We start from the raw sequence: 27239 nt of genomic DNA on the forward strand, positions 1-27239 counted from the left end.
GCTAGTTGTAACTAGGCAAGTAAATGAGAAAGAAATACATAGTTCTAGCAGGAGTCAGGCGTTTTGGGTTATGCTGCCCCAAAGCCTGGTAGGTATATAAAACTGAAAAAAAAATAATTCAAACAGATTATAACCAAGATCACAGTTGAGAAAATTACACTATTTTTTGTTGGGTTTTTTTTTTTTGTTTCTTTTTTTGGTTTTTTTACAGTGATTTCTACTATGGTGTGGTTACTCTCAGTTTCACCTGGCCCACCAAACAGAATTGGAGTTGAGCATGCAGCCCTACTGACAACATTCAGCTCTCTGCGAGGACAAATACCGCCTCTGGGTACGGTATGAGAACAGCAATGCTGAGATGCTGATTAGTTTTGGAAACTGCAAAGTAGACATTCTCCCCAACTTTGACACACCCTCCCACCCCCCCTTATCCCCCATCTTTCCCACACCCTTTCCCCCTCTTTCCTGGGGGGTGTGGGGTCAAAGCAATGAAGAGGAAGATGCGAACCCCGGCTGGCACAGCTCTCCATAATGGGTTCTGGCCGCCGAAGGGATGAGTCTGGTGCTGCCGCAGGGGCGAAGCAGACCACGCACTTCCAGTCCCTCAGTCCTGACGTGCCCCGCTACTGGCACCCAACATCCGACGAGGTGCGCTGGCCTTAGGGAAGGCCTTCGCTTTCGCTCCCTCTGCCTTTCCGGTGCCGCTTTATTTTAACGTCCTCCTCTTCCTCCTGCGGGGACTTGCTTTTCCTTTTCCCAACCCGGGGCGTCCGGGGCGGAGGGAGAGGGGGCGGAGGGGGAGGAGGAGGAAGAGGAGGTGGAGGGGGTGGTGTCTCTCGAGCCATGTGTATGACAGCCTCGATGGTGGCCATGATTGTATCCTGAGTGGCTGCTTGCTCCAATATCAAAGGGTTGAGTGTCGGTCTCTGACCTCTTTTGCTGGGAAGGTCAATGCATTTTTCCAGAACGGGCATTTGGTCTCTGGAGTCCTCGTCGAAGGAAAGGGGTTGCTTACGAGGACGCCCTCTCCGCTTCTTGACGAAGTTATTGCCTGTCTTTGATTGTCTCTGCAGCCGCTTGGCTTTCAGGATCTTGTTCACATGATCCAGGTTCTTCTTCGTGGACAGGATCTTGGTGTAGTTGCACATCTTGCGCACCTCGCACTGGATTGCTTCAATTTCACGGCGCTTGAACCTTTTTTTCAGTGGTGGGCTGGCTGTGGGAAGACAAGGAGGGAAACAGGGGTAGGTCAAACAAACAGTGAATGGAAACTCTCCTTTGCCTGCTGTCAGCATCATGAACACCAGATGCTTTCAAGCCCTGTAGGTTGAATATGACTACTGAAGAGGTGATGGCTGTCAGAAAGGACTCTGCATAGAAAAGCAACTAAAAATATGTTAAAAGTTTATTTATTACAGTCCCAGAAGAATTACTTGTACCTCTTTTTTTACTGTCCTGGATGAAAACACAACTTTGACTATTTAGCAGTCTTCAGAGATTTCTCTCCATCTCTCCCCTCCTGTAAAGCAACAAAGCTTTTCTACAGCAATATTTTAGCATTTGCTTCATTCTCATTTCTAAACCTCTAGTGGGAGGGAAGGGCTGCTTAGCATAGCTGGAATATTGGCCCACCGTAACTAATAAACTTTCTATACCCCAAACTTCTGTTCCTGATGTCTTCACCCCGACCTTTAATTCTTGCCATGGATGCCAGTTAGTGTGAAAAGTGTTTGTTGCTGAAACTAGTGGGCACAGACAAGTTGTGTGGGTGACTTCACCTGTGGCACACTCACTACCCCTGCCTGGATTTCTTTACTGTTATCTCCACAGATACTACCTCAAACTACTCAGTCATTTAATTGACTTTATTGGTCCCTGAAGTAAGTTTACTTCTGGTTCAGATCACTTTAGATCTGAATGAAGTCCAAGGTAGTTAAGTCTCTTACCAAGGTCACGTTGTGAGTCATTATCAGAGCTGGAAAGAGTACCCAGCATTTCTTGGCTCCTGGTGCTTGCTTAGGAAATGAGACCTTGCTTGTTTTTCTTAAATTGTCTCATTGTCCTTTACTGAACGTGGCATCTGTTCAGAGTCCAGGATTTGCACACAGATTAAAATTAACTACCCCTTTGTGAGAGAAACAGAATGTATTAATTCTGCTATTGCAATAACTGGTGCTCCCTTTCACTCCTAACATATCTGTTCTGTGCTGCTGGAAAAAAAATGATAGAGTTCAGACTTTCTTTTCAGTAAAGAATAAAACATCCCATTAAATTAACCTCAGCCCACATCTACTTGCAAACTTAATTTACACCTGACTGTCAAGCAGTCATTTGGGTTTCAAATCCTTGAAGTTTCCAGAGCAGCCAAGATTTCCAGAAAGGTTCATTTGGGGGTTATCACTCCCTTCACGGCTAACAGGCTAATCTTCTAGCAGTCGTTTAAATAAAGTTGCTATTGTAGCATTTTCTGTAGATAACCAGGAGTGTTCAAGTGGTAGAATCTCCTCTTGCTTGCTATGGGCTATGACAGATTCAGCATACAAACCTCACTCACTGGCCTCCCCTCTTGGAGAACATAAATTATTGGCTCTTACACCATCATGTTGCTTGGATTCAGCAAAGAGCTTGCATAAACAAACCCAAGTTACAATGCAAGAAGTAGGAGTGAGTCATAAACAAAACACAGACATATGCTCTCTTATAAATAAAGACCTGGATGGCCAACTTCCCAAAGTCTGGTTTTCATTAATTACAAAACAAAATACATTTTCCATATGTAACCCACTCCCCACACCAAAAAGAAAAATAAAACCCACTTGCAGTTTGTGATTCACAGAGGACAAAAGAAAAGAGGAATGCAGTCATTTTGGTACCAAAGAAAAAGAGAAAGGAAATGAAATATCCAACTTGCTCAGGAGAAGCTAATTACTTGCACAAAATTCCTCTCAAGTAGGTCACCCTTAAAAAGTGCAAGAGCCCTAAGGGCAAGTGGCAGTGAGCTATTTCTCAGTCATCTGATCAAAAAAAGGTTAGATCCCTGTCACAGAAAATGATTGCTCTCATCTGGCCTCAGTGGTGATTGACATACATAGTCCTAATATTTCCAGCCTTAAGCATTCAACTCCTTTGAGTCTGTCCCAGATCCTGAGAGTGGCTTCAGGTCAGAAGATTTAAAAAGTCAAACACTTTACACACTCTTCATATTTGCTGTCCACCTTTTGCCTTTTATTGTTATTGTGAGGGCACATTTTAAGGACAGGTTTTTTTAAGATTCCTATATTCAAGTTGCAATTTTTTCCCAGAAAATAAAGCTGAAATTTTTCAACTGATGAGGGAAATCTTGAAGATGGGAATTTTAGCAAAAGTACAGGAAAAAATGCAAATTTCATGGTGAAATTGGGTGATTTGGCATTACTCTCAGCTTTCATTGGAAAGAAAGTAAGCCAAAGGACAGGAAACAAATTTGAAATAAAGCATTAGCCAAGTATTTGCAAAGATTTTATGTCTTTACTGAGATTTATCAGTAGTCAGTTGTTTCTGCAGCTTGGTATTACCACCCCATTGCAGTCAATGGAGATCTGATCTGTATAGTAGAGGATGACCTCTGTTTCTAAAACGGGAACTCAATGCAATTCAAGATGACCATGGACATTCTTCTGACACCCTGACACTCGCTAAGAAAGGTGCAGGTGTCCTGTCCATCCTGCCAATGGGTGTCTTGGGCACCCAAGAGGTCCAAGACACCCAGGCTTAGAAACCTGAGTGGAACCCGATGGCAGTAGACAGTGCCTGAGTAGAGCAAAGGTAGGTATCTGCTTCCTGCCAAACTGCGTAGTTCTCCAAAATTAACAGATGCAGACAGTTACGGGTCGATATCTACACTTATATGTAAATCTATGAGCTGAACACCACTTCACATTGTCTTCCTTCACATTGTTTAGATACTTTTTTGCCCTCCTAAAATTTGCAGGCTGATTGTTTGTTTTTGGACTGAAACTCATTTTCTCATTTAGAAAAAAAACTTTGCTTACTGCAAAATTTTTCCTTTCATAAATGCTTTAGGGTGTTTATGACTTTTTCAGGAAGCTTGTTAGAAACTACTAATATCGCTTTTGCTTTTCTCCCTAGCAAGCCTCTGAACTTGCAAGCTTTAGAAAGTATTTGAGTTGTGCTACATAGTCTGCCAATAGTTAGAATGCATGTACTGAATGAGTAATATGTTTTCAAGTCAGGCTTTTTAAAGGAGATATTAAGAAACCAAATATTATTTTGACTATTAAGAGTCAGGGACATCTGATTCTACATTTGGTGTAGGGAGACTATGCAGAAAAGAGTCTGATGGGTCTGCAGGGGGAAGATTTGATGAGGTGTGCGTATGACAAAATATCAGGGAGATCTGCCAAAATAAACCACTATTGAAGTGAGAGCCATTAGGTGTTATCAACTCATCTGGAAGCTCTTGGTGAGCAATCTTTGATATAAAATATTTTGCTATATTGCCATGTGATATACTGCTCTGCTGAAAACAAAAGCTAAGTACTAATCTTTTCCATTTTATCCAGACAGACCCTGCCCAACCCTGGACCCAGGTTGGTCTGCACTGTTTTTAGGCTTTGTTGTTCTCTTCCTACATGTACTTTGCTGTTTGCACACAGAAATCTTGCTTTGGGAGGAAGACTTTCATCTTGCTCTCTCTAGTGGAATTCATCTAAAAAGGGGTGAAGAGAAGGTGGGGAATAGTAACACCATGTCTGCAAGCAGGTGTATGAAGATGGGAATATGCTCCTACAGAGATGGTACAACATAATGGCAACCTCCAGGTGCTGGGGGTGCAGGGGGGGACACTTACTGCCTGGGTAGTTATCTCCCTACACCTCCGCAGGCTGCATGGCCATGCGCTGCCTCCATGACGGCCTGAAGCTATTTGGCACAACCCAGCCCCACATGAAGAGAAATTAGAAATACTTGATGCAGCACAGGCTTTTGTACTTTTCCTCCATCCTTTTCCTACTCTCCAAACAACCTCACCTAGCTGGCCCAAACAAGCAAGGATCAGCGTTAGTTGTAAAAATCATCTTTTCACATTTAAAATACGGCACATGGAGGCCTGGTGTTTCTCCCCTCCCTGGGGTACACAGATGCAGTGAGGCTCCGTCTCACAGACAGAGAAAAATTGAAATGGCCGCAGGCCGTGCTGGGAAGTCAGGGAGGATTGATACGATACTGGAAATAACTTCTGAGGCAAAGAGAGAAATCTCTACCAAAAATATACATTTCCAAGGGTAGCTTCAAGCAGGCTGGAGGACCCACTCCAGCACAGCAGTGTTGAATGAGAAGGTGAGCCCAGGTAGGTCAGAGCCCTTGGAAGTTCTCCATCGGTCCCCTAACTTTATTGTGGACGGCTTTGTTATGTCTGCAGCGCTAAAGATCCTTCTTACTGCCTGTCATTCTCCATCCCTTCGGAGCTGCCTGAGGCCGCTTGCAAGAACGTGGCACAGAGAAGGCTGTTTGCTCAACAGCTGGGCTCAGTTTGTCGACTCGGTTTGAATGGAGGAGTTTTCAAAGAGCTCCCTATTAATTACAGGAAACCCATAGCACTGTCCTGTTTTCCCATTAACACAGTTTCTTTCAGTTTTCAACTAAATTATTTCAACATCTGGGCTACAGATAAACCAACAATTTAATTAGACTTCTGAAACGGAAAGAATGAACTATGCAGTCAAGCATACACTTTCATCTTGAAACTGATCATAAAATATTTGTGTGCTTTCATTCTCTGCTGCATTAAAGATCTGTCCTTAGTTTATATATAGGAAAGTATTAAACACCAAACAGAGAATCCTGATTTTTTTTAATATAAAAACGTACCTTTATAGAGGCTACTTTACAGCATGGATCACTTGTTTTCACTATTTATTCAGGAAATGAGAGAAAAATCAAAAGGAGTGCACTGAAACAGCACTTTCAACTGCATAATTAAATATGTAATCATTTCATAGCTCAGTGATACAAATAAATTTTTTGTGAATGTGGAATCAAAGGGTTGACAAGACTATGAAACTTCTAATGGCTGCACGTAGGGTAATGTACTGTGGGTTCCCCATTCACTTGAAATTAAGACACAATGCAAGATTAACTTCTCTATCCATGCCCAATAAAAGGCATGAAGATGCCTGAACGACTTGGCTCAATTTCTGACTGTATAAAGCTATCACCTTTCTCATCTGATTCAAAATAGAAGCACAAAATATAAGTTGATTGAAAAAAAAGCTGTTCTGACTTATTTATTCTGATATATTTTAAATCACTGTTCATTGCCCCAGACAATTTCACATTTGCAAGACAGAATATTATGCTAAAATCAGTGAAGTATGCAGAAAGAAATCTCAGCTGCTCCTTGCCTATTCACTGTATATTTGGCATGTTCGTGCTACAGGGATGGGAACATTCAAATAAATGAACAACGGGGCTGAGAAAGGAACCCAAGAGTCTTGCTTCAGAGTCCCCTGCTAGACCATACAGGCTGGTGCTACTTGTGTCCTCATTATTGCACAAGTGGTGGTATGTGAATAAAATAGATTTGATATGCCAAGATATGATCATGATAAGAAAGTGTTAGAAAAATTACAGCCTGATTATCACATTAGATATGCACATTTGCAGCTACTTCTCCAATCAGGAAGAGCAATCCAAGCACATATTGTTCAGGGCAGTGCCAGAAGGAAAAAGATGGGGAAGAAACAGAGGGGGTGGAGGGAAACAACATTACCTGCTTCAGATGTTGCTGATGATGAAGGTAAGAGAGATAATACTGGAGTTGGCATTGCAACACTGTCAACAGCTGCTGGTTTCCTTCTGGTCATCATGTTACAGGCAGAACTTTCCATTTTACTATGAAGTGAAGCCTGGTCTGCTTTTAAGTGGGGACCTGCAATTCCTGGGGAAGGAAATAAAATTTGGATGAATATGGATAAAGCAACCTGTCTGGGGAATATCTGGAAAAGAGTAGTCAGTTGCTGTCCTTGCTGCCCTGATGTATTTCCCTGTGTATGTGCCTGTAATATGCTTTTGATATTAGCAAAGATCATCATTGTTTTATTGATTTTCTTTAATAATTTTGCTTAAGGATACACCATGTCTATAAACAATGGAAAACCAACATAACAATTCAACATTACTACTTTTTTTTTCTCCAAGAAAACGTTCATTCTGATATATGTATAAAGACAGACATGCTTCATATCTCTATTTAGTGGGATTGCCTATTTGTCATTCCCTGCATATTTTATTCTCCACACACACTTACGTACTTCTATTCTGTAATGACTTGACTCAGTGGGTGTTTCATCTGCGTAAGGAGCAGGCATCAGGAACAGTCTCAATATGTAATTCCCTGTCTAAAGCACATTACACTTATTTTTTAGGAATTCTGTCCCTAATAAAAATTTACCTTACAACTCATCAAAGATGTGGGAGCTTTAAAAAAAAGAGCACTTTGTCATACATTTTTCTACATTAAAAAACAGAAAAAAATGAGTGGTAGAAATATACCAAAGAGGTCAAATACTCCAGAAAAATAAAACTTATGCACTCAGGGCTGGTAGATTCCTCCTTTAACAATGTTTCTCAAACTCTCTTATGATTTGAACCCATTTTGTTTGCTTGCAAATGTGTCAAATTTAAACTGATGGGATTGAAATTTTACATATTACATATCTGCCTAATACACCTGAATGTGTACCCACCCATTTATATGTAATATTTCAATGAGTTCACATGTGTGTATACATATTCCATATATATCTGTAAGTACATGAATTTATGAAGTGGAAAGGCAGCTAAAATGCCTCAGTCACATTTTACCATAAGACTGGGAGGTTTTTTCCCCATTGTAGAAAACTCCTAGCAGTTGCTGCTTTGTAAAAATCCAGTAGCCCTGCTCTCATGAGACTGGAGCAAAAGTCAGCTTGGGTGACAACTTTGTGTTGTGTCTTTGCCAACTTGTGAAAACCGATCCCAGTCTCTGTGATGCTGCACTTCAATGTATCCAGGACAGTCATTCATTTTTCAAAGGTAATCCTTCATAAATTCCTTCTCTTTTCAAATCTCAGCCTGCACATGGGCCTCAGATAAAATGCATCAGATTTTGGCAATTAAATTACATACATGAAGATTCAAAAATCACAGAGTAGCTGAGATTGGAAGGCTCCTCTTGAGATTACTTAGTCCACCCCACCCTACTCAAGCAGGGTCAGCTACAACAGGTTGCCATGGGCTATGTCTTGTCAGGTTTTTAATATCTCCAAAGAGGGAGACTCCACCACCTCTCTGGGTGACCTGTTCAAGTGCTCAGTCATACTCACAGTAAAAATGTGTTTTGTGATGTTCAGACATAAACTTCCGTGTTTCATTTTGTGCCCACTGTCTCTTGTCCTGTCACTGGGCACCACTGAGAAGTGTCTAGCTCCATCTTCCTTACTCTTCCCCATCAGACAGTTGTACACATGGATAAGATTCCCGTAAGTGTTCTCTTCTCCAGGCTGAACAGTCCCAGCTGTCTCAGCCTTTCCTCATAGAAGAGATGGCCCAGAACATCAGTGATCTTTGTGACCTTTCATTGGACGCTCCTCCATATGTCTATGTTTCTCTTGCACTGAAGATCCCAGAACTGGACACAGTACTCCAGGTGTGCCCTCACCAGTGCTGAATAAAAAGGAAAGGTCACCTCCCTCAATCTGCTGGCAATGTTTCTCATAATGGCGCCCAGGAAGAGGTTGGCCTTCTTGGCTGCAAGTGGACATTGTTGGGTCATGGTCAACTTGGTGTCCACTAAGACCCCCGGAGCCTTTTCTGCCAAGCTGCTTTCCAGCTGGTCAGCCCCCAACAGGTACTGGTTGGTTCCTCCCCAGGTGCTGGACTTTGCACTTGCCCTTGTTGAACTTCATGAGGTTCCTGTCAGCCCATTTCTCCAGCCTGTCAAGGTCCCTCTGGATGACAGCATGACTCTGGCACATCAACCACTCCTCCCAGTTTTGTATCTTCTCCAAATTTGTTGAACATGCACTCTATCCCATCAACCAGGTCAGTAATCAACATGTTAAACAGTTTTGGCCCTAGTATCAACATCTTGGGTGCACTACTTGTGACCAGTAGCCAGTTTTCAATGTACATTTATCTAGTCTGTATTTCATTAGTTTGTCTATAAGGAGGTTAAAAGTCTTGCTAAGTCGAGATAAGCAACATCAGGTCGATCAGGCATGACTTTACCTTCATAAATCTATGCTGACTATTCCCAATCACCTTCTTGTCCTTCCTATGTTTGGAAACACTTTCCAGCATTATTTGCTCCATCACCTTCTCAGGGATTAAGATGAGGTTGGCCCTGGGTCCCTGGGTCTTTCTTCTTGCCCTTATTGGACTGACATTTGCTCTCTTCTAGTCCTCAGGATCCTTTCCTGGTCACCACCACCTTTCAAAAACAATCAAGAGTGGCCTCACAATGACATCAGCCAGCCCCTTCAGCACTTTTGCATGAATCCTGTCAAGTCCTACGGACTTATGCACATTCAGTTTGTCCAGCTGTTCCCTAACCAGATCTTCCTCCACCAAGAGTAAGTTTCTTTCCTCACTAGTCTCAGGGGCTTGGGGTTCCTGAAGGCCAGTCTTAACGGTAAAGATCAAGGCAAAGACAACTATGAGTACCTTGGTCTTTTGCCAGTCTTTTGCCACCAGGTCCCTGATCCATTCAGCAGTGGGCCCACATTTTCCCTAGGCTTCTTTTTGATGCTTATGTACCTATAGAAACATTTACTGTTGCCCTTCTGCTCTTGCTAGATTCAAGTCCAGATAGCTTTGGCTTTCAAAGCCCATCCCTGCATGCCTGGGATTGTCTATAGTTCTCCAGGCCACCTGTTCCTGCTTTCACCCTTTTTTGATTTCTTTTATGTATGACTTTACTCAGGAGCTCCTTGGTCATTCACTGCTTGATTTCATTTGCCATTCACATTTGGTTTGGTATGTCCCCAAAATTTCCCTGATCCAAGCTCCAGGATAGCAGCAAACCTCCCTGGACAGCAGGTCAGATCAGCAGATGGGGGCCTTTGTCCTCTGCAGCAGTGAACCCCCACTGCTGCCCCTGGCTGCACCTTGATAGCACCTGGTAGTTCCTCAAAGAGTTCCCACAAGTACCCTGATAGTTCTCCCAGAAGATCAAGAAGATCTCGAAGCAGAGCCATACATTGCTGCACAAACTTCTGCATCTGTGGCTGTGCTCAAGCTCTCCAGATACCAACCAACATTTCCTTGTATTTGCAGCTTGGAGCTTCTATGAACAGTCCCTACCTTTGTCCCTTGCACATGGAATGTGAAATATCAAGAGACCTACGAGTTGTCTTAGAAACTGTGGAAGAGATCTGCAGAAGACTTAGGCATAGAAGAACTGCACTGGTGAGAGGAGTCTGAAAGATGGGGTTACAGAGTGGGCCAGTCGGAGATAGGAGTCCTGATGGACTTGTGACCTGATATCAGCCTGGGACCTAACAGAAGAGAATGGGTCTGACTGCGGAAATAGTCAGGAGCGAGACAGAATTACAAGTCATGGCTTGGTGGAGATATGCAGAGGAGTTTCTGCCTATTAGACCACACATCCTTCTAGAGCCTCAAATCAAGTATTAAGCATCTCAAATTGTATCCATTCAACTTCAATCTCTCTCTGCAATAATATATCCCTCATCTCAAGAGCAGTGCTGCAAAAATAAAATTATCAACATTCATGAAACATTCATCTATTCATATCAAGGCTTAGGAATGTGGAATAAATGAGACATGATGTCACACACTGAAGAGCAAGAGGAAAATCCAACTGCCAAATAGCTATTGCTTAGGTGAGCGCTATACATTGAATAAAGCAGTGTCCCGTAGAATAATTGGGATATTTGACCAGGTAATTACGCCTATGGGATCACAGCACTATGGAACTGTATATATGTGAAACTGAGGTTTCACCACTCCATAGTGCTTGAGTTTGAGCTTAACAGTATTTATTTATGAATGTAGTTTGTGTGCAAGAAATGTGCATATGTGGGTGTATGTGTCAATACACATACACATACATACATGTGCATATGGTACATAATAATGCTAACAACCTCATAAATTCAACATCTGGTTCTAATTAAACTGAAGGGCCTATATAAAGAGCCGTATGAAAACATGCAGCTGTAACCTGTTGACCTCTATTGATAAAAAAAAAGTCTCTGTGAAGCTGTGCTTCAACATATCAAGGGACAGTCATTCATTTTTTCAACAGTAATCCCTCACAAACCACTTATCCTCTCAAATCTCTACCTGCACACAGTGTTTGCATTAGGGACCTTGATTTATGGATTCCCACTCCTTGGATGGAGAGGCCGACTTCCTGTTGCCGTGGTTACTTGGATCTTGGTTCAAGGTTAAACTACTCCCAAATCAAAATCAGTGGCAGGCACAGCATCTAACAGCCAGGTTATTGACTACCCTAGGATGCTTAAAGGTCAAAGACCAAAGTGCTGCTTACTGCCTTTGGGGTGGGTCAATATTTTCAATATTTTTATTCTGTTTCTTCTGAAGAAGTAGTTGCTGCTCAATTACCACCTATCTGGGTTTAGCAAGGTCATACAAATCATTGAGGAAAATCCTCCCCCTACGGAAGAGATACAAATGTAAGGAATTACTTCAAAGTCTACATGGCCCAATTACAGCTCATCATCAGTGAATCATGGGTTCAGCCATCTGTCTTTTGTTTTAGGCACTTAGTTTCTTCAGCCTCACTGAAATTCTCATCTAAATTGAGGAACAGGAGTAATTTATGGATCTGGATCAGCCAATAAGGAAGAACCATCAGATTTCTTTCACAGATACCAAAATGCAAACAGAGACTTGAAGGCACTGTTGGAAACCCACAGAGGTACAGCGATTTGCTCACAAGGGTGTGATTCATGCTGCAGTAGTGCGAGGTCTATCCCTTGAGTGGACGGACCTGCTGGCATGGTATCATCACCTTTTGCTGGACTTTTTCTTCTCTTTTGCGGTACCCTGTTCACAAGGCCTGACATAAGAGAATCCCCCAGTTGAACCCATTTTTGGATCAGGTGAAAATAACTCATGTGCAACACCATCACAGGAGGCTCAGAATTTAAAATTTGCACACACATATCCATGATTCCCGTGTTTTTTATCCTTTGCCACTGCTCCAGAAAGAGAACAAGATGAGGTATACGAGTGGCCTGATTCAGACCTTATTTACCGCCTGTCCGTTGATCTTTGTGCATTTCCTTCAAATCAGAGCCTGCTTCATCCCATGAAAGACCCATATCTTAAGTCTCCTGAGTCCTACTAATAGCACAGACAACACTGCGTGCACACGCAAGTGAGCAATGGGCAGCAAAGCAGGGGGGAAATCAATCGTTATTTGTTTAATGAAAAAGGGCAAAGCGAAAGGACAGCTTCAAAAGCAAGAGCAGACATGAAGGAGATTATCAATAACCTAAAACAATGATGGCATGATTATAAATAAATAATCATAATGATCCTAAGTAAAAGGGTGAATCAGAAGAAGCACTATTCTAGTTCAGGGCAGACTGGCAGAAAGGCTGTGTACGAGGGAACACAATACTGATGTGAAACTGGCCTTTTTCTTAAAGATTTATGTGTCCCCTGATACTTTGGATAAAAAAACCTGGCATTCTTCATTCACTGGCTGGGCTAATACACTAATTTAGTCATTATTGTTGTTGTTAAATACTTACATTGCAAGTGATGTGGTCTAGCTCCATTGTGCTGGGCTCTGTACAAATGGATTAACTATCCTTGCTTTGCTGTTAAATCGTGCTTACTCTGCTTACTACATTCACCTGTTTTCTGTCATAGGTACTTATATGGAAAGGTTCTCAGACAATGTCCACCTCTTCTTCTTTAATTTGTGAATCTAGCAGAACGCGTACCCAGGCTGGAACTCTTAAGTGCCAGTTCAAAAGAGATAATAAACGTTAATTTGCCATTGGAAAACAGAGAAAATCAGCTGATAAAAATTGATCTCAGTGAAGCTTCTAGGGAAGATTTTTCTTTAGAGAGTTCATCACATTGGATTTCATACTCCCCACAGATTTCTGGAAATCCACAGCTGTACTTAAATTGTTTATGCATCTGACCATTGTTATCGGAAAACTCTTACACAAAATTTTTCTCCCAGTGTCTTTGCACAATGTAGCTACGCAATGCAGCTGTACAGGAATGCACATCTAAATATTAAGTTAGTCATAGTATTTGCATTTTGATAACTCCTCCGTTTTAAGTAAAGAACCAGAAGAAACCTTTTATCTGGGTGAATCTTTTCTTAAGGTTGATTTTAAATAAATCAGTCAAAAGTTTGTCATTGCATCATATTCCAGAAGGGAGAACTGAATTACTACATGATAAATGTAGTTAAGGAAAGTAATTATTCTTCTTAAAGTAATATTATTACCTTTCTAACTTATGGAATTAATTTCCCTGGCTTCTATTTGACTTGTATTATCATTTAAAAATAACTGTACTTTCAATGTACAGCACTGCTTTATGTCTTTAGGTCCTTTTATCTTCCTCCCTTTTCCACCACCAAATTAGAAACTTCAAATTCCACCTATTCTATGAGAGATTTTCTATTCTGCAGGAAGTGGCCTCCTGAATAAAACCGAGTTCCTGTAGAATAATAATAATAAAAAATTACTCTCATTGCCAACAGGCAAAAATTGAAGACATGGAGACTGCTTTATTTCATGCCAGCTATTTTCTTACTTTTTTTTTTTTTTTAAATCAGGATAGCTTTAGAGAAAGAAAGAGGGAGACCGAGAAAGCCATCATTAGATAGATCTTCTGATCTTTATCTGCTGTAGCACAGTCAGAAGAGCTAATGCTATGATGATAGCTTTGAAATCTCTTAGGAATTGGATAAAGAGAAGCGATAGTGATGAACTCCCAGCTAATAAACACAGTGCTTATTTCTGCAGAATGATCAATTTCCAGATGTCCCGAGGCTTGTCTGATACAGTTGATTTACTCATTCTCCCTCACTTCACTAATAAAGCTCAAGTCCAACATCAGATTAGAGAAAAGCCAGAGTTCTTAAAGGGGCAGGAGGAGGGCTGGCATCATGGCACGCAAATGCTGAGAGACATACTAATCTCTTCTGCCTCCTCCTATAACCACCAAGCTGTCTTAAACAGCTGCCTTCCTCTGCTGAAATCATACACTTTATCCGCTTTGGGTTAGTACAGTAATACAGACAATTAATTTGTTATCTTGTTAGTGGAAATTTAATGCAATGATCTAAAAGAACTCTTACATATTGTGATAAACTTTAGTGCCTCCAGGGCGCTTCTCTTCCATAGGACTCATTTCACATCCCATCCATTATGTAAATGAGATGTGGAAATAGTTTAGTTCCCCTAATGTATCTGTACACTGATGGATTGCACAAAGTCAGCCCTACTGAAACTAATGAGGTTAAATGCATCTTGCCATTCCTTTCTACTTGGGTGAATCTCTGCGCCTGAGTTCAAGAAACGTGGTGCAAGTCTTCCTCTTCACTTCTTTATGAAGATAATTGTGTTTCCTGCAGGGAGCACAGTGGCAACTGCTGCATACCTGAAGCCTCGCAAGGCGTTACTTAAGCAAGCAGAGCAGCTGCTGTTGCTATATACAGCTGTGGGGTTGTCTGTAGAGGCTTCATACCATCTTCCACTTTTGGGAGGTGGGTCCCAGGACTGTGTGGAGCTGCAGGCTGCAGGAATCTGCAGCCTACAGTGACGTGCAATGTTTGAAAACAAGGTAGCTGTTAGTGTTATCAATGAAAGAGCTAAAGCCAAGGAGGAAAGTGTAAGGAAGCATTATTTTGCTCGTCATCAGGATGAGTCTCAAATCCCTATGCCCCTCTCACTAAAAGGATGATCAGCTGTAGTTTGATTCAAAAGGCCAACCTCCTGTCTGTTTCAAGTCTATATTTGCAGTCAGTTAGACTTCCTAGGAGACGGGGTCTTGAGCTTTGCATTTTGATTTTGCGTTGGGTTTGTTTTTTTCCTGTACTGGTACAGAAAGAATCATGGATGCTTCATCTCATTCCCTTCCCTCCTCCTCTGCATATTGCCAGCACGTAAATGGAGGGGGCTTGAGTCAGGAGACTGAGGAATAAAGGATGTGCAGCTTCAGCCATGAGAGATGAAGTGGTGTGTGTCTGCCAGTTCAGTCCTTCATGTACTCAAAGACAAAAATGGATTTAATGGAGCTGGTGGAAGCAGTTCATATTCCAGGGCAGTATGGGACAATAACGCAAGGGGGCTGTAAGTGTGCTCATAGCCAGTCTCCTTCAGCCCCCCTGCGTGCCCTTCCCAGGCCCCCAGCCCTTCAGACAGAGTGGGACTGGGATTTGAAAATGTCATGGAAGAAACCACCAAATTTTGTCATGCCAGGAAGTGATGAACCGATGAAATAAGGATTTCCACTAGAAGTCAGATGAAAGTAGGAGAACATGTTAGTTGTATGTGGGTGACAGCAATCAATAAATTTAACAGAGAAAAACTTGAGGGTTCAAAAGGCTAATTCAAAGGCTGCAAGATCCCAGGCACATGGGATGTGAACACGGACTTAAGCTAAAGGGGCTTGCTAATGGGTTCAGAGCCAAAGGCTTTTTCTACCCAGGAAACTTTTAGTTGAGCAGAAAGTTACAGTTTACAGTTGATGGAGACTGACAGAATCAAGAGAGACAGAGACCAATGGTGTTGGAGAAATGAAATTTGCCATGAAATATCTCAGCAAATGAATCATTTAATACATAGTGATGAAGAACTAAATTCTCTCATAGAAAGGGAAGGAGAAAAATTAAAATCTTTCAAAGAAGTTAGATGAAAAAGAAGTGTTTGAGGAAGGATGGTTAGGTGGAAGAGCGAGCTAAAGGGCTCTTTTTTAAGGTATAAAAAGCTATTAGGTACACTGAGGGGCAGAAATAAAAAGACTTGCAGCTAGAAGCAAGGAACTACCTAGAGATGAGTAGTCACACTGGGATGAGCTGTCATTGTGGATGAGGATATGCTCACTGGGGAGGAAGGAAATGGAAGATAGGATTTCTTTCTCAAGAACACAGCTGAGGAAAGACAGATGGGAAAATTTCAGTCCGTAAGTAATGAGAAAAGTCAAGGGTGGTGTTTTGAGTTGTTGTTTTTCTTAACAACAGGGATGATCATTTTTAAATGTGGCAGATAGAGCTGATATCCCCTAGGCAAATGGAGTTGGGAGCAGTTTGTATTTATCACAGATTAAATGGGACACTGACAGCTTTGGTAGGAGAGTGCTGGCATGAAGCATGGGCAGAAGAGTCAAGTTGCTAGTGGGGGGAGGATGAATGAGGCACAAGGGCTGGGCTAGTGTAATGATGGAGTCATTTTTCAGGCATATCCAGCATAAAAAAAAAGTGATGAAATCTAAGAGAAGTTAGCAAAATAATTAGCAAGAATCTTGGAGCACAAGTTCGACTACAATGTTCCTCCAGAAACAGTAAGGCTTCATTCTCCCTGTGTACGCATTCAGCATAATACAGTACCTGTATGGTGAACCAATTCAGCTGATACTTTTTTCCTTCTAACTGAAGTGTTATATTTGCATTATACCAATTTAAGTAGCCCTGTGGTGATGTCTGTGTTTGAAAAGTAAACAGCACCAGGGATGTTGCTTGAACCCAGCTACCCATACTATTACATAAAAGGAAGCAGAAGAACCAGGTGTGTACCTCCACCATCTAATAACCAGTAATATCTGAACTGCTCCCCAGAGGGGTCCACAGCTTTCTACTCACTGCAGCCACAAGCGAAGGCAGCTAAGCAATGATGGTAGGTACTTGGGGACAGGTGGGATGAGGATGGGCTGAAGGTCACGGAGCTGATAAAAGAATCCAAGACTGCTGACTTCCAAGTTAGTGTTCTCCCTACTGGGCAGCCTAGTCATCTCATTTTTCTTCTTTATCTGTAATAAGCTATGCCCCAGTTCAAACAATAAGAAATACTCTGGGTATGACATGCATTTGAAGTAAAATCTCAGCACTTAATAGAAGTCCCCCTATATGCTGCAATCTAGGAGACTATAACAGAGGAGATTTTATTTTTAGAAGATTTCATACTGGCTTTGTTTTAATATCTGAGTCCATTCATCCCACTTAAATGCTGATTTATCACTAAAATGAGTGCTTGCTTTATCAGCACCAGAGATGAAAAAAGAATACACACTGGGAGTCCATATATCGTTCTCTCTCTTTTCCGTGCTTCAGATCAATAGATATGGGGTACGCTTTTACCTTTCATTCTCAAAAATACAGTAACTGACTGCAATAAGAAAACAGGAACCTATTTAAACACATGCATAGGTAAGATCATAAGTGTTATTTTCAATTAACCTCAGCAACAAAGAACTTTAATAGTTAGCTAGCATTATGGTATCAAGGACTTTAATTGTTGCCTTATTCTAATGGTATTCTGAAAACAACTAAAATATTTGAAAATTATCAAATACAGTACGTTTGGCATTATTTTAACAGCTCAGGATTACTGTGAATGGAGAAAAAACAAACAGACAGATCAAGAAATCAGTATTTTTCCTGAAGTTCATCCTTTTCCTTGTATACTATTAAAAACCTCAGTGAAACACCATTGCTCTGATATGAACTGTAGTGTAAAATTTTCAGATTTTACATTTTTTTCAAAGGAAAATTCTGAAGAAAATACTTTCTTGAGAGTGGTTTTCATTAAAATTCTTGCTGGGGACTGCCTCCTATAACAGTGTAAGCAGAGAGACCACATGTAATAAGGTCAGAGACTGTCTCCATGGAGTATAGGCACAAGAAAGGATCTGACTGATGAAGAAGAGGTTAAAGAGGTGAATAGTGCAAAGTGGAATAAAATAGGGAAATAGATGGAAATAGAAGACAAAGAATAGGTTGGAAAGAAGCTGGAGGAGGGAAATCGCTTATTACAGACATGTGTGAAAAGCAGATTGACAAGAACCAGAATAAAAAGCATACTGGGAAAACCCTAAATGCTCTTAACCGCTTACATTTGGAGTTAGGCTATCAACTTCAATGCTGCACATTTATGCCTGAGCCACTCTAAATTTCCAGAGTGCTTTTCTGTGCAGCTTTGGTGCAAGCCTGTCTTCAGTTTTCACATTTACTGGAGCTAAACCAGGATATTTTAGGTTCTTCAACCGATGAACCTCTCTCCTTATAGCCTTATATGCCTATTTTATAGCACCAGGCAGACAAAATACAGAAAGGTGTATCAAGATAGGAATATGTTCCCTTTAAGCATCCACTCTGAGAGAGTGTCATGATGGAGCAAAGATGATACAAGCAGAGCTTTTCTTTAATTATGATTCCTTTCCTGGGGTGGCAGAATTTTATTATCCAAAAGGAAAGATTTAACAGTGGCTGAATCTGCTGAAATTCTGACCCTGGCTGAGATTTTGGTCAGGCCATCAAACTATGGAAAAACATTGAACTTGAGTAAACTGCCAAGCATAGGCTCTTCAACCTTTCGGTTTGAAATTAAGCTGGTACTTTATTTACTCAGCACCCCACATCCCAGTACAGATTTACCTAGAGGTAGGTCCCAGTTTCAGACAATTGTTTGCAAAAGCTGGCCTTGGAAGTTTTGCAGAAAAACTAGAATTCTGGGAGGAAGAAGTCTAAAGGGTTTTTATTTAGCAGTTTGGGTGTGAAAAGACACTCAAACCTTGTTTTCTCCTACTGGGACAACTGCCCAGTAAACCAACACAATCTTATTCAGTATTTCAAATTTTGTCTTTGAAAACGAATCTACGGATTTGTACTTACACCCTCCTGATGGTGTTTTCTTTTAATAACTATGGGCATAGGTGGTTCATCTCATCTAACTGTAGGTGACTGCAGCCTGGGCGTCTACATGAGAGCAACACATCTAGGCTGCCACGACAGTCAACAGAGATCAAGCTAATACAGTCAGAAGACTTGAGTGGATGATTCATCTGAAAAAGTGGGGGTCTACTTTAGTCCAAGATTAATCAATTTCCACAATCCGTTGGATAAACTTTCACTGACTAGAATGAAAGCTGAGAAACCTAACTGATGTAGCAATCTTATGCTGTAGACATCCACATTTGGGTGAGAGGAACCATCCTCCTCCCCCAAAGCTCTGTGGCCAAATCACCTCTCAGGTTTAAATTCCTCCTACTCAAATGGAGAAGTTTAAATGTGGATGGTGCATCCCTGGGCCAGGAATCTAAGCTCTATACAGGCACCTGGTTGTATTTGAAATGCCCTGAGGTATTCGAAACATCCGAGGGAGGCTGGCAGATATGATAAAGGGCTTCAGGCAAGACCTCTGCCCTTCTGCAAGAGCAGCTGGAGGCCAGGCAGGATATCCTAGGCATCTCAAATGACAGTTGACAACTACGTGTGGGCAAATGAATCGAGCCCTGAGCCTTCATTTTCGCTTGTCCCACAGTCTCTTGTGGGCAGGGAAATATCTCATCATTGTAAATATCCCCTTGTCACCAATGAAGGAGCAGCACAAACATGCCCTGTCAACTGTTCCTGGAATGGGAAGCAAAACGACTGCAATGCATGGCATCAAAGTATATGTGCACTAATTTTAAAACTGTGGAAATTTCCTGTGATCCTTTAAGGATGTCTTTGTCACCCAGGAAGAAAATTAGAAATATTTTTTTTCTGTCCCATGATAAGGGTCTTTTGCTTGACATTATAAAGAAATGAGTACATTTTTTTCTTTCTCCTAGTAAAAAGAGCATTAAAAAAAAAAAAATATATATATATATATAACCCCCACCCCCTCAACGAAAAAACCCCAAACCCTAGCACCCAGCAATTCAAAATTGCAGGTGAAAAAAACACAGGAACTTATGGGACACAGTTCTGTAATTACTAGTATGTACAGAAGGAATCAATGAAATAAATATAGCCTACCCAATAGATACAAGAACAAGCCACCCCAAGTGCATAATTCGCTTCATCTGTGTTTGAAGCTAACTCAAAACAAAGAGGGTAAAATGTCTCAGAATGATTAGACAACTAACTAAGCTTAACATTTCCTCTCCCCTCTTGTTTATCTGTTCTTCATTGCTCATTTAGTGATAGGAAAAGGCTCTGGAAGCAAAACCGTCATGAAGGCTTACGCACATCTACCACTTAAATCCAGCTCAACCTTTCAAAAAAGCTTCTAAAGGCAGCCTAAGTTATGGTTGGGTCTTAAGCTGGGTTTCTCCACAGGAATTTCTCTCCTTCCCACAAACATAAAAGGCATTTCATCTAGAGATGTGAATCCTCGGAGATGGTAAAAAAACCCCCACAAAATGCCAAAGACGTATCAGTAAAATATCTTCATTGATGAAGATTAATTGTTTCAATGAAGAGAAAAAATGTTCAGCAACTGCTGGGCATTTTCAAGGCTTGCTGTGCTATTTCTGTATAGCTCTGCGGCTGTTTCTCATTCCAGGAGTTAAATAAATAAAAAAAAAAAAAAATTCTGCTAGATTTTTAAATGATCTGATCTGGAACCACTTGGCATGCGACTTCTGAAGTGTTTAGCACAGTCTTACAGAAACGTCACAAAAATTTATCAGCCCAGGCCCCAAATCTGCTTGCTTGCCTTGTATCATCAGTCATCATGCTAATGAAAATACTAATGACATTTCAATTGTGTTTCAAGAGAAATGAGCTGCTTCAACTGAACAGGAATTAGAAAAAAAAATTAAATTTTTGCACAAAGAGTATATCACTCTCCCTTTTTATTATTATTAATTAGACAAAGCATTTGGCCTCAATGAAGTCTGGAGTCCCACTGTACAAGTCAAAGTAGACATAAAAGGTGAGAAATGGGCCACATCGCTGAACAGGGAAAGGAAATAAAAGAGGTAAGAAATGCAACAGGAAACAGAAACACTCAAAATATTTTCAAGTCACTCAATGAAGTCTAAGCTAAGTTATGTTACGACTTTAGATGATCAACAGAGAAAAGCAGATGTCTCCATAGGTCAACTCACTCAACATGGGCTAGATGCCTATGTTTGGGTTTGATTAACTGCCCCCGGAGGTACCCAGATAGGCTAGCTCAGACCCAGACATCAAACTTTCAGAAATCAAGGTACCACCATATGAATTGTAGGCAAAGCATCTCCCTTCTACCACAGAGCAGGTCAGTGAGGGATGCAGTTTCACTCTCCTGGTCCCCAACTGAATTCCCTATTGTAGCTGCTGTTTTTGGGTTGTTGTTAGGACAGGTCCAAGCAGTGCACCTCTGGAGCACAGGGGTGGAGAAATAGGTGGTTGAGCTCCCTAGGTGCACCACATATTCTGGCCTTCTATTGCTGGGAAGGAGCTGGACAGAGGTCCCCAGCAGATGAAGGTGTCAGTAGGTGGTGCTGATGACCAAGGGGTGCAAGCCTTGATTTCACTGCACTAGTGCACCTTGATCATGTGCAGTACCTGTTCCCTCCTGCAGTTCACATTTTTCCTGGAGATCATTCACATTCATCTCATTGTCTTCACAGACCGGCAACGTCTACCGCACGATTTGATCATTGCATTTCTCAATTGCTCTCTTTACCTTAACCCACAAGGTTTTTCACCTTATTTTCTCCCCTTGTCCTGTTGAACAGCAGGAGTGAGAGCGCAGCTGGATGGGTGTGTAGCTGGCCAAGGTCAACCCACCACAGTAGGGGGCAGAGATAGGGTGCCCTTAGGGATCTTGCGATGGATGCATGTGGGTGCCTCGGTCTTACAAAGGAGAAGCTGTGGCAAGAAGCTGGGACTGGTGTGGGACAGCAAGGAGGGGCATTTGCCCCCAGGCATGGTCCCTGCTGTGTGGCTTGGGAAGGCACCAGTAGCAAAGTAGCTGCCTGCACTAGTCGGTGAGCAGACTTGACAACCCAGGGGATGCTTGCCAGGTCTGATCCTGAACCAAACACTTTACAGTTTGGAAATTTTGGAAACTTTTGAACAAGAAGATGAAGTGGGGCAGGGGGTAAGGGGGAAGGGTATGGGACATGCAATGCCTTTTCTAAAAAAAAAAAGAAAAAAAAAGAAAAAAAAGAAAAAAAAAAAGAAATACAAAAAAGTGACCCTGGAAAGCCACAACAGTTCCCATGTTCCAATCTGCTCTGCCATGAAACCAGAACAAATAGGCTGCGGCATGGTTTTAAGAGTCGATTATAAAACATCCCATCAGAACATAAACATCCCACATCGACAAAGTAATCTCTGTGGATCTCAGTGGGCCTGACCTGCTGCTGCCCTCTTCCTTGTATAGTCATGAATACAAATGCAAGGTGAATGCTGGCTGCCTTCTGATCTGGTGACATTTTACACCCATGTTACTGATGTCAACAACTGCATGAGGGAGCAGAGAATCAAACTCAGGGTAACCACTTGCAAAAAATAGAAGAGCAAGCTGAAAGCATGTTTCCAAGGAGTGCAGGTATTTCAGATCTGAAGCTTACATGGCTGAGTCGATCCCTTCTGCACTCCCACATTTACTTAGGGAAAAGCCTTGTACTGTACGTTGTACTGTAATTCATTGTTTGAACAGACGCTGCCCTGTCTCAACAGGAGAGCTGATCTCCATTCCTGCCATCTCACTCTGTGAGTACTAAATCAGTGTGGAGAAACACCTCCCCAGCAAAACTATTCAGAAACCTTTGAGATCAACTTTTGTCTCTGGTATGCAGTGGGAGAAAAATTATGACTTATGTCTCTTTCTGCTCAAACGGACCTTTCTCTTTTTAAGCAAACAAACAAATAAACAGCAAATGCCCTATTCCCACCTGGCATTAGTGCAATGTTATGTTTGAGGCTTTAAAAGCGTAAAAGTCAAACCATTCAAAATGATGGGTCCCGTAGCAAATGTAACATGGTCCCAAGGGTACCTACGTAGTGTATGGTATTGCAGCACATGGTATTAACTTTTATGCCTTCGTCTATGTATGCAATGTGGCTCATTTATAGTTGCTCTGGGAACCACTATGTTTACATAAATTTTAATTTCCTGTCTTTTGTTTGTTCTCTTTATCATCTTTCTAAAACAAAATTTTCCTTGTGAATTTTAGTGCTCAACCAATTATCCGCAGATGGAGGCACAGGAGAATTGACATCCTTGGATTTTTCCATGTGGCCCTGGCAATACGCCTCCACTTTGGATTGGACCCATTAGAAACTGTGGAGCTCCTGCAGTGGCACTGTATTTATACCAGAGAAGGCCTGTTCCCACGGGTCGTGGCAATTTTGGTCCATTGTCTCCTGGGATCTGGCCAAACGCTTCCTGCTGAGTTGGCATGGGACGTATTTACTATATCATAACTAATTTTCCTGTTTTTGTTTGCCTTTTAAATGCACACAGCCTGTGAATCAAAGGAATCTGGTGGTTGACTTCATATAACCACACTTGAGTTATATGCCTTCAGATTTTGGTGCAAAAGCCCTCTGCCACCTGCTCCGGTAACTAAAACAAGGTGTTTACAGCTGCTTGAAACTCATCTTTTGTTTAAGCTTGCAAAACTGGTGCCTCACTCAGCAGAGATCTGATGGCATCTTGTTACAAAACATTACTATGAAAGATTGAAACCTTAGAGTTGCCAGTTGCAGAGAACCCCCCCACACACTATGATGGTCCAGCTACAGATTCGTGCAGTGATCTTCATGAACTGTTAATTAAAATTCAGCGTTGACAGGACCAAGCCTTGCTACTATTTTTTTAGGGAAACAAAGAATAACAGATAAAGCCAAATTATAATCGGTCGGTGCAGCAAATCCAAGAAAAATATGGCAGTTCTCGGCAGCTGTGATAGGAATCCTTCCTCTTCTTGAATAATAAAGGCTTTTACTAATTTTAACCAGAGCCGAATCTGAAAAACCTGCAGTCGCGTGTGACTCAGACAGCCCCAAGGGAACGGGAGGTGGGGGTGGGGGGAGATATGTGTGTGTGTATATGTATGTCTGTGTGTATAATCTCACAGTGCCCAGAGCTTTTGAGATCCTGGACCACTTCAATCGCACAGGCCAGATTCATTAAAAACCCTGGCTACATTCCAGCAGTTAAAATTGAAGCAGCATATTTATTGCATTTTGCTCAAATAAATCTGAAAACGTGTGAATCATATCCCTTGGAGAGATGGGGAGAAGAAGTAAACAGTCTCAGGCTCACACTTAGAAGCGGGGTATGACGAAGAACAAAGATGCAGGAGGGTCATCGTCGCAGGGCGCTGCAGGATGCTTGTCGAGTCAGAGGGTTTGGGGAGGCTGAGGGCTCAGCCGCCATTTTCTCCACTGCTGCTATTCTGGCCTCAGATCGTCTGTTTAGTTTTCTCTATTTTATTTATACCCTTGCGTGCGCACACACACACGCGCGCGCGTATATTTTAAAGAGCTTCTTAGCTTATGCAACTCCAGTCTGCGGTTCTCTGTGGTTTTCCAGATGCTGTTCATGACGCTGGCACCTCACCCCAATTGCAGCTGCATTCAGCTGGGATTCAATTACAGCCTGTCTTGCAAAGGCAGATTGGTTTTTCAAAGATAACATATTTTGGGGAGGGATTATTTTTTTCCCTCCCAAAAAGCAATTTTTATTAAGAAAGGAGAGGCATGACTTGCAGCTTGATCTTGCCAGGTGCTGGATGCCTCCAGACTCTCCTTTAGCACCCTCGATATTGTTTTACTTCAGCACTTTTTACAGAGCACACAGCACCCCGCAGGGTTCAATTCTGTGAGATTAAAGTGCTGGCAGAGCAGGCTCCAAGCCTGCTGCTCCCGCGGGGAAACTATCAGAAACAGTATGTTGATAACCAGTTTTCTCACAACTGATTTTGCAAACAGTAATCAGCTTAAAATTAGCAAACCTAATCATTGATTGTTTTGGACAGATTTTATTTTTTTTTTCCTCCCAGAAAAAACTGGGAAAGAAGGGTAGATAAGTGTTGCAAAACCAAGAGGTGATTGAATAGTCCCCCAAGGCTTTCTCCACACCCTGGCCCTTCTTCTTGCTCAGGGAACGTGTGGCTCTCCCTGAGGTGATGCTGTGCGGGGACAAGTGCCGTGGGTTGGCTGGGTGGGGTGCAGGCAGCGTGGGAGGTGAAGGGGGGATCGCTGCTGACCCCCAGCGCTCGATGTGGCTGCGCTACGGGCAGGGTGGGAAAGGACGAATTTGCAAGGCTGTGATGGACTCTGAGGGACTGGTGTTGGGATTACGAGCAGGCTCCGTGAGCACAAGGGCTAAAGGGATGACAGGCTCTAAGCTTCTAGTCCTTGTTGTCACTTAACCACATTTTCCTATTCAATTATCGGTTGCACTAATGAACACAAATTAACAACGTTATTGCTTCCTTCCAGCTTTGGATGGTGCTCAAAGAGGCTGAACACAGTACTAGGATTTGGGACACAGACGCTGCTGCTTCTAATGCATCTTGGGAAATCAAACAGAGCAAGGTCATACACTACCTATTCTTGATACTGGGCAACAAAATAAGCAGCCTGACTTTTGGGGATCCCAATTGCCCATTGTGTCCAGCGAAATCCTTGAAAGCAGCCGATAGCAGGGACCTTGGCAAGCCAGGCAATAAAAAGTGGAGTTTTGGTGACTAATATTGTACAGCCACTTTGGCAAGTGCTGGTCTATGCTCTCCTACCTCAGTTTCCCCTGCCCATAACAGGAGCAGAACACTTCTTATCTCAATTATGGGGCTGGCAATAATAGCAAATAATATGCATATCCAAAAAAAATTGTTCTAAAGAAACAGTGCTTATTGAATGAAAGCACGCTGAGGCTGTTTGCTCTTTTTTGGATTGGACAGGGAGGCAATAATAGCCTTATTTATTATTTGTGTACAGCTCTAGCTTTCCTCAGTCCTTCTATCTGTGATTTATTTGCATGCCATTGAATCCAAATGCCCTTTTCAGAGACTTACTGAAGTCTGTCACTTGCAGGAGAAGCAGCTTTAGCACAAAGGAAGAGAACAGACCTAAGAAATAAAACTGCACAGCTTTGATGGAGGAATTTCTTCAGATTAATGAAGACCAAATAGGTAAGGCAGACAGAGCATCAAGGAGAGCAGTGCAGGCACAGTACAGCAGCAGAGAGGCTCGGCGTGTGTCCTCCTTGCACCACTGAAGGGCTGATGGAGCACTGCGCTTTTACAGGTCTCTCCCTGCCTGTTCGATGTGCTCAGCTGCAGTGGGAGAGCTTGCAGGGGCTACGAAGAAACCATGCTGCATTAAAGAGATGCAGGAGTGGCTTGCAGCTGAGAGCAGCTCAGCACAGCTTCTCTGAGCCCACCTGGGGAGATCCTTCTGCTGGTGGGTCCCGTGGCCCTGGGCACAGCGAGATGAGAGATGGAGCTGGGTTTTGCTTTGCAAAACTTCACTGCTTGGGGTTTGGTTTTGGGAAACAGCATTCAGCGGTGGTTCAGATTGAGCTCCTGTTTAATCTGAATCTTACAGTTTAATAATAGCTTTGCATGTGCCTTGTAGTGCCTTTTGCTTGAGCAGTGCAAAACAATTTATTTATATTAACAAATGGGGTTACCCCAAACCCCTGGAAGTGAGAAACATGGTCCCTATTTCTAGTGAGGGAACCTAAGCAATCCTATTGATTTTGTATCATCATTTCTCTTGAGTTTTAGTGGGGAGGCATGCACTGTATTGAAAGGCAGACTTTCTGTGTTATACCAGTAATATCTATGGGCGTTTGAGAAAAAGACAGTCTTTAATTCCCAAAATAATCTTTCCTTTCCTAATTAGTGAATCTGAAGACACAAAGAGTAATTGAAGGTCCATTCTTTTGGTTGTAGGGAAGCATCCCCATCATAGCAGGGGGATGCTGGCATGAGATGGTAGCACAGGAGCCAGGGAATAAATGAGGGATTTGATCCACAGAGGAGGACAACACTGCAGAACTTCAGCATCCCTGAAGTCCATTCTATGTAGTGCAAGGAACAGCCATTAATAATTATTTTAATGACCTGTTCCTGAAGTACACTAAATAAAATATAGTGCAAAGGAGGAATAGGAAAGATATTTACCCTTCCCTTACATAATGTAGGTGCTCAGCTGACCCTGAAGAGCCTGTACCTCTCCATTGCCTGTATCTGTATAGCTCTACCTGCATATTGCTGATTACCTAGCAGAATGCTAAAAATGTCTT

General features: G+C 42.1%; 1 protein-coding gene across 3 annotated transcripts in view; it reads right to left on the reverse strand.

The window, feature by feature from the left end:
- Positions 1-437: 437 nt before the first annotated feature.
- Positions 438-27239, reverse strand: part of SETBP1 (SET binding protein 1) — a 264716-nt gene continuing 237914 nt past the window's right edge. For all 3 annotated transcript variants that reach the window (XM_054811244.1, XM_054811243.1, XM_054811241.1), the window contains 2 exons: positions 6770-6937; positions 438-1216 (listed from right to left, as the gene is read on the reverse strand). In XM_054811244.1, the coding sequence (XP_054667219.1) occupies positions 660-1216; positions 6770-6937 (725 nt within the window). In that variant the 3' untranslated portion in view covers positions 438-659. The remainder of the gene's footprint in view (positions 1217-6769; positions 6938-27239) is intronic.

The sequence above is a fragment of the Grus americana genome, chromosome Z, assembly GCF_028858705.1.
Source record: "Grus americana isolate bGruAme1 chromosome Z, bGruAme1.mat, whole genome shotgun sequence".
Lineage (NCBI taxonomy): Eukaryota > Metazoa > Chordata > Aves > Gruiformes > Gruidae > Grus > Grus americana.